Genomic DNA, 7317 nt, shown 5'->3' on the forward strand with positions numbered 1-7317 from the left:
ACTTGGGAGGCTGAGGCAAGAGAATTGCTTAAGCCCAAGAGTTTGAGGTTGCTGTGAACCATGATGTCACGGCACTGTACCAAGGGCAACATAGTAAGACTCTGTCTCAAAAAAAAAAAAAAAAAATAGGGCAGCTCCTGTGACTCAATGAGTAGGGCACCAGCCCCATATATCAAGGGTGCCTGGTTCGAACCCAGTCCTGGCCAAACTGCAATAAAGAAATAGCCAGGCATTGTGGCAGGCACCTGTAGCCCCAGCTACTCAGGAGGCTGAGGCAAGAGAATTGCCTAAGCCCAAGAACTGGAGGTTGCTGTGAGCTGTGATGCCACAGCACTCTACCAAAGGGGACAGAGTGAGACTCTGTCTCTTAAAAACATATAAAAATAAAATAGGTCCACAAATTTTTTGACATTCCATTCTTCAAGAGGTAGAAGAATGTGGGATGAACTTAATGATTCACTTCTAATGAATAGAATGAACCAAAATGACAGGCTATGACATCTGAGACTGGGTCACAAGAGGCACTATGGCTTCCTCCTTGCTCTCTGTCTTTTGCATCTCACTGTGGGGAAAGCCAACTGCCTTGTCATGAGAAGACTCAAGCAGCTCTATGGTTTAGGCCCACATGATGAGGAACTTCAACCTCCTACCCACAGCCACATGTGTGAGCTATATTGGAAATGGATCCTCAGCCCCAGTCAAGCCTTCAGATGACTGCAGCCCCAGCTGACATCTTGACTGCAACTTCATGAGAAATGCTGAGAGAAAAAAATGACTGGGTTGAGCTCAAATTTAACTCAAATTCCTCACCCACAGAACCTGAAAGATAATAAATGGTTCTCACTTTAAGCGCTGAATGTTGGGTAATTTGTCATACAATAATAGACAACCAATACTTTTGCTTTTGTCCCTGTAGTAAAGATCTGCTCTTCTCCAAGGAAAGGGGTCCCAGTCCTGGTCTGGTCCACTTTGGGACTTAAGGGCCCAAAGGCCAAGGTACAAACCACAGACACTAGGCCAGGCCGCCTGTGTGCTCACAGGCTGTTTATTTATCCAAGAATAAAGAGGAGAGAGAAGATAAAGAGAAAATCTAGATGCCCCAAGGTAGTGAGGCTGAGGGAAAAATGAACAAAAAGACTCCTCTTTCTTCTCTTGCCACTGACCCCAGGGGACTCCAGCTTCAGATGGGACCTCAGGGGATGACTTAGGGACCTCTAGGAGGCCTGGCAGCTCTGCTCCTGGGTGGAGTCAGGATCCCCACAGGGGCAGGTCCCAAGCTCGGAATGGCTTCTGTGTACACAAAATATCTCTCTGCAAAAGGCACTGGTGGAGGTGGGCAGCAGGCAGGCTACCCTTCACAGGCAGGATCCACTGTGTCCTGGGTCTGGGTGCTGGTCCCCAAGACCAAGGTAGCCTCCCTCAGGAGCTGGGTCTCTGAGGTGCATGTTCCTTTCTCTCCTCTCCCTTCTCTCAGCCCAGCGGTAAGCAGGCAGTCGGCATAGGCGCAGGTCAGGCCACGTGGTGGACACCTTCTCTTCAAGGCTAGCGCACCAGGTGACTTCTAGGCCAAGAGCCCCAGGCGAGTGACTTTGGCCGAGAGGAAGGAGTGGATGATGAAGACCATGGTTTTGGGACACGAGTGCAGGTCCAGCTGCTGCAGGGTGGATGGAGGGAAGGGTCAGGGGCCTGTCTGGCCTGGCCTTCAGGACAGCATGCCCCCTCCTCCCCAGGGTGGAGAGGCAACCCTTCACTCACAATCTCGCCTTCAGCACCCCCAAAGTCCAGGAAAAGGAGACTGGCACCATCATCTGAGGACATCTGCAGCTTCTCAAAGGGCTGTCGGAGTAGCACAGCTCGGGCAGCACCTGGCTCAGCAGCCCACAGTGTGAAGCCTTTGTCAATGTGCACAGAGAGGCTGCAGGGACGGCCGTTCCACGTGCAGGCTGTGGGGAGGGCACAGAGACCACACCCCTGACCTCCAACCCCCCACTACAGCTCCACACCTAGGGCTTGAATACCTCCAGGGATGGGAAACTCACTGTGTATTAGGACACAATACCCTAAAATACTGAACCATCTCCAGCTTCAGAGAACCTACGCCTACTTCTAGCAGTACCATAAGTGGAAAGGGGGGGACTTAAAAATGGACAGGAGATTCACTCCCTGTAAGTCCGCATCGACATACTTACCAAGCATGGTCCTTAAAGACCTATAAAACTGCCCAGTTAAATTTAAGTTTTAGATAAACCATGAATAATTTGGACATATCTATTTATCTGAAATTTGAATCTAACTGGGTGTCCTATATTTTGTCTGGAAACCCTACAAGTGCCATCTTTTACATCCTCACCAACAGAATCACAAAGCCAGAGCAAGAAAAACCCCTGGGAAAAGAGTCTGCTTACTGGGCACCTGCATGTCCTAACAGAAGGCACTATGGGAGCCCAAACTCCACTTTCCATCCCCCTCCTGAAGCACCCCAAAGAAGGAAGCTTGAATGCCTCTGGGGATAAGAGGCACATTACCAGAAAGGCACCCCCAGATCCGCCCAGCGCACCTGTAGACACCTCCTGCACACCTTCAGCGGCCCGGTGACATCCATCCACTAGCTGGCGGGTCCAGGCAGCCAGCTCCTGTGGTGACTCCACACTGAAGAGGTGGGTGTCCACACCATGGCGTGTGCCCGTGCGCAGGGCAAAGGAGAGCTCTGTGTCGTAGGGTACTGAGCCTTTGGAGGGGCCTGAGTGCACCAGTCTGGGGGGAGGGAGCACAGGGCTAAGGATGAGACTCTGGGCAGGGGACAAATAGTTTAAGGCAAGGGGGGTGGTGACCTGGGAAGGGACTCTGTGAGTCCTTTACTACCTAATGGGGGATAGGACTTGCCATTGGGCACTGATGACTCAGCAGGAGATACCTCCTGCCACCTTGCCCACTACTTGCTGTGGTGTCCTCCCACACAGCAAGCACACAGCTGCCTCACACCTGTGCCTGAGATCTTCCCTCTGGCTAGACACACTGCCCTAATTATCTGCATTGTTCACTCCCTCACTGCTTCACATCTTTGCTTAAATGTCACCTCCTCTGAGAAGCCTTCCCTGACCCACCCCGGTCTAAAATGACATCCTTGTCATGAACTAGCCTTATTTTTCCATCATAATACCAGAAACTGCACTTTTTATTTATGTGTTCAGTTGGGCTTTGACTATCTTTTTCACTAGCATGTCAACCAGGGTGGAAATGTTTGTCTTTTATTCACTGCGGTATGCCCAGTAACTAAAATTATGCCTAACACACAGTAGGTGCTTGATAAACATTTGTCACTTCATTAGGGAGGCAATCCATAACTTTATTATCCCTAGTAGCCACCAGGCTCCCAACACAGAGGCCAGAGCCCAGCCTGGGGTAAGGAGACATGGGTGACAAGGGACTTGGAAGCTACAGCTTGACTTGCACTTACTGTGTGGCCTTGGGATGCTCACTCCCAACTCGGGACAGCAGATCTCTGGCCCATGTCCCTCTTTGCTCCTATTTCCGCCCACTCTCCCTCCTGTAGCTCACACCCCTTTGGAGCTGCAGCTGCTACCCAGTCTCCCATGTTGCAGCCCTGAGCTACAGCCCTATAAGTCCCCAAGCTTTGCTGGACACAGTGGCTCACGCTTCTAATCCTAGCACTCTGGGAGGCTGAGGCAGGTGGATTGCTTGAACTCAGGAGTTTAAGACCAGCCTGAGCAAGAACAAGATCCCGTCTCTACTAAAAATGGAAAAACTTTAAGTGCCTGGAGTCACAGCTACTTGGGAGACTGAGGCAAGAGGATCACTTAAGTCCAGGAGTTTGAGGTTGCTGTGAGCTATGACTCCACAGCATTCTGCTCAGAGTGATTGAGTGAGCCTTTGTCTCAAAAAAAAAAATAAAGTCCCCAGGCTTCCAATCCAAGCTCCTATCCATCCCACACACACTTTGGACTCAACACCTCGCCCCAGCCTCCTCCCTTTGCACCCCCACTCCCAGTCCCACGCTCACCCAGACACAGGCTCCAAACCTCCCATTCATTCTGGACACCTTCTTCGCCCTCCCCACCTGGCAAGCACTAAGCCCTGTTAATTTTACCACCCGTGTGGTTTCCAATGCAAATGTTGCCTTTCTTCACCATCTGCTGCCTCTACCCACCTCCACCTCCCCCAGCACGACTGCAGCAGCCTCCCAGCCTCCATCTTGCACTCGCTGGTGCATCTTCCACGTGGCAGCACAGGGCTTCTTTTAAAACACAACCAGAGTCACCTTGCTCCCTAGTTTAAACCCTTCAACACTACCGCAATTCTAAAGATAAGGCTAACGGGCGATAGAGGCTCTGTAAGACCGCCCTGCCAAATCCCTGTCATTTCCTGCTTGCAATCTACATTCCAGTTACACCTCCATGAGCATGCTATAAGCCCTCCATGCCTCTGTGCCTTTGACCATGATATTCTCCCTGCATGAGATGCTCTTCCAGTCCTTCTTAAACAGCAGTCTTCTCATCTGTCAAAGTCCACCTCAAACATCACCTCCTCCCTGAAGCCTTTCCAGACCAGGCCAGACAGTTAACTGACTCCTTCAAACTCTACATGACAATGGCTGTTTCTGGGTATGTCTTCCCCATCAGACTATGTTCTCCCTGAGGGGAGGGGCTGTTGGGGTCAATTATGTGTCCCCCAAACTATGCGGCACAAAGTGGAGATGTCAATGAATCAGTGGCTATTGAAAGCCCCCATTTCACAGATGAAGAAACCAAGACTCAGACAGGGCAGACATTTGCTTCAGGTCACCTGGGCAATAACTCAGGGAAGAACAACCCTGGAGTTCCTAGCTTCTGGGGCCCTTCGGAGAACATCTCCCTGCACCAGCTCTGGGTACCTGGTGGCGATGAGCGGGGCAGTACGGGCTGGCCGGCTCAAGGCTTCACGGGTTTGGGGGAGACAATTGTAGAGGAGCAGCTCCTTTTCGGTCAGCAGGGCCAGGGTGGGGGCTGTGCCCCCACTGGGCAGCTGCAGAGGACAAAGCAGCAGTGAGAAAGGGTGAGGAGGGGAGAAGTTAGAGCTCCAGGGTGGGAGGAAATGATGAGAAACACTGAGCACAGGGCCAGCTCCAAGGGAGGAGAACAGAGGGAGGGACAGGTCCCAGGCCCAGCAGGCACCTGCTCAGTCAGCCAGCCGATCTGTTTGATATCCTGGCTCCCAGCAGTGCTGGTAGCTGCCAGCAGTGCCTGCAGCTCATCCTTGACCCAGGGCACCAGCGTGTTGACCTGGGCTTGGATGGCACCTGCCCATGACCTTGCACTTGCTTCATCCTTGGCCCTCAGGAAGAGGGTGTCTTGGCCGTCTGCAGAACAGATCTCCAGATACCTGCAGGCACAAATGGGATAAGGGTTTGGCGGCCTGACCACTAGGTGTAGCTGCCCAACCCTAAAATCTGGCCCAAGAAACCCCACCCACCACCAAACCAGGAGAAACCACAGGGAGTGTCAGGGAGAGAATCAGGAGGGATACTCACTGCTAAGCCACCAGCCACAGTTGTTGGGGCTTGAAAGGGTCTAGGGACAAGAGACTATGACATACACACACATATGCACAGATGCACAAAATGCACATGCACTGAAATGTGTAATGGGGACAAAATTATTACTATGTGACAACATATAATCTTGCTCTTTTCTCCTGTTTCTAAGGAAAATTCTCTCACTGGGCCAGCTCACAGGTTCTCCTTGTTGCATAGAACCAAGTCATTCACTAATAGAAATAAAAACAAAACTAAACTAAAGGAAAGAAGCATGAAAGGCCAACTTGATCTACATAATAAAGAGCTGGGGGAATGGTGAGGGACTGGAGGAGACAAACTACTGCCAGGTAGGCAAGTGTGGAGGCCAATTTCAGGGAAGTTCTAACAGAAATAGTGACAGAGAGAGGATTTTCAAACTGTCTCCGAGGCATTAAAGATTCACTCCCCTGGCTCGGCGCCTATAGCTCAACCGGCTAAGGCGCCAGCCACATACACCTAAGGTGGCGGGTTCAAATCCCCAGCCCGGACCCGCCAAAACAACAATGACGGCTGCAACCAAAAAATAGCCGGGCGTTGTGGCGGGCGCCTGTGGTCCCAGCTACTTGGGAGGCAGAGGCAGGAGACTCGCTTGAGCCCAGGAGTTGGAGGTTGCTGTGAGCTGTAATGCCACGGCACTCTGCCCAGGGGGACAGCTTGAGGCTCTGTCTCAAAAAAAAAAAAAAAAAAAAAAAAAAAAATTCACCCCCCTTTGGCTTTTTGGTACTAGATGGATAGAGTAAGGCAGAAACTGGAGGATGGCTCTCAGACAACACCCATTCCACCCTTTCCACCTCTGCCTTCCTCTACTGCAGAACTAGAAACCAAAATACTTGAATCCGGGTTTCCATGCAACTGGGGCCAATCATACAACCTAGTTCTAACCAGTGAGACATACATAGAAGTCTCTAGAAAGGGTGTCCCTTCCTGAATGAACAGTAAATCCTTCTTAGGTATGGTGGTTAGTCTCCACCAAATCCATCCCTCCCTATACACACAGTCCACTTCCCAGCAAGAAGTAAAATTCATTTCTCCTCCCCTTGATCTTATGATTTGGTTTTTACAAATGAAATTCAACAGAAGTGACTTTGTGGCATTTCCAAGCAACCATACAAAAATTCCAGGCCATTAGCCAGGCATTGTGGCAGGCGCCTATAGTCCCAGCTACTTAGGGGGCTGAGGCAAAAGAATCACTTGAGCCCAAGAGTTTGAGGTTGCTGTGAGCTATGACACCATAGCACTCTACCAAGGACAACAAAATGAGACTCTGTCCTCCCCACCCCAACAACAACAACAAAAAAAAACAAAGGCAGGGGAGGAAGCTAGAAGCCTGGTGCCTTGATGGCATCCTTAAAAACCTATAGCAGCCTGAAAAGCTGACCCCTGGACTCCCTTCTTTTTTCTTCTTTTTTTTGGGGGGGGGGAGGGTGAGGGTAAGATGGAGGAACAGGATCTCTCTATATCACCCAGGCAGGTCACAAACTTCAGACCTCAAGTGATTCAGCTCAGCCTCCTAGGTAGCTGGGACTGTGCCACTATGATCAACTACTTAAAAAAAATTTTACTGGGCGGTGCCTGTGGCTTAGTGAGTACAGCGCCAGCTCCATATACCAAGGGTGGTGGGTTCAAACCCGACCCCAGCCAAACTGCAACAAAAAAATAGTCAGGCATTGTGGCGGGTGCCTGTAGTCCCAGCTACTTGGGAGGCTGAGGCAAGAGAATCACCTAAGCCCAGGAGTTGGAGGTTG

The 7317-nt window shown here is 50.9% G+C and overlaps 1 protein-coding gene across 2 annotated transcripts in view; it reads right to left on the bottom strand.

Annotated features, from left to right (window-relative positions):
* Nucleotides 1-1010: 1010 nt before the first annotated feature.
* SNTA1 (syntrophin alpha 1) overlaps nucleotides 1011-7317 on the bottom strand; it is a 31276-nt gene continuing 24969 nt past the window's right edge. The window contains exons 4-8 of one of the 2 annotated variants that reach the window (XM_003788102.2): nucleotides 5172-5379; nucleotides 4892-5022; nucleotides 2558-2754; nucleotides 1756-1943; nucleotides 1011-1654 (exon numbers count right to left, since the gene is read on the bottom strand). In XM_003788102.2, coding sequence (XP_003788150.1) covers nucleotides 1562-1654; nucleotides 1756-1943; nucleotides 2558-2754; nucleotides 4892-5022; nucleotides 5172-5379 — 817 coding nt within the window. In that variant the 3' untranslated portion in view covers nucleotides 1011-1561. The remainder of the gene's footprint in view (nucleotides 1655-1755; nucleotides 1944-2557; nucleotides 2755-4891; nucleotides 5023-5171; nucleotides 5380-7317) is intronic. The other variant, XM_023512179.1, reaches the window with a different exon arrangement.

Source organism: Otolemur garnettii, unplaced genomic scaffold, assembly GCF_000181295.1.
Source record: "Otolemur garnettii isolate 467f Iridium unplaced genomic scaffold, OtoGar3 scaffold00025, whole genome shotgun sequence".
Taxonomy (NCBI): domain Eukaryota; kingdom Metazoa; phylum Chordata; class Mammalia; order Primates; family Galagidae; genus Otolemur; species Otolemur garnettii.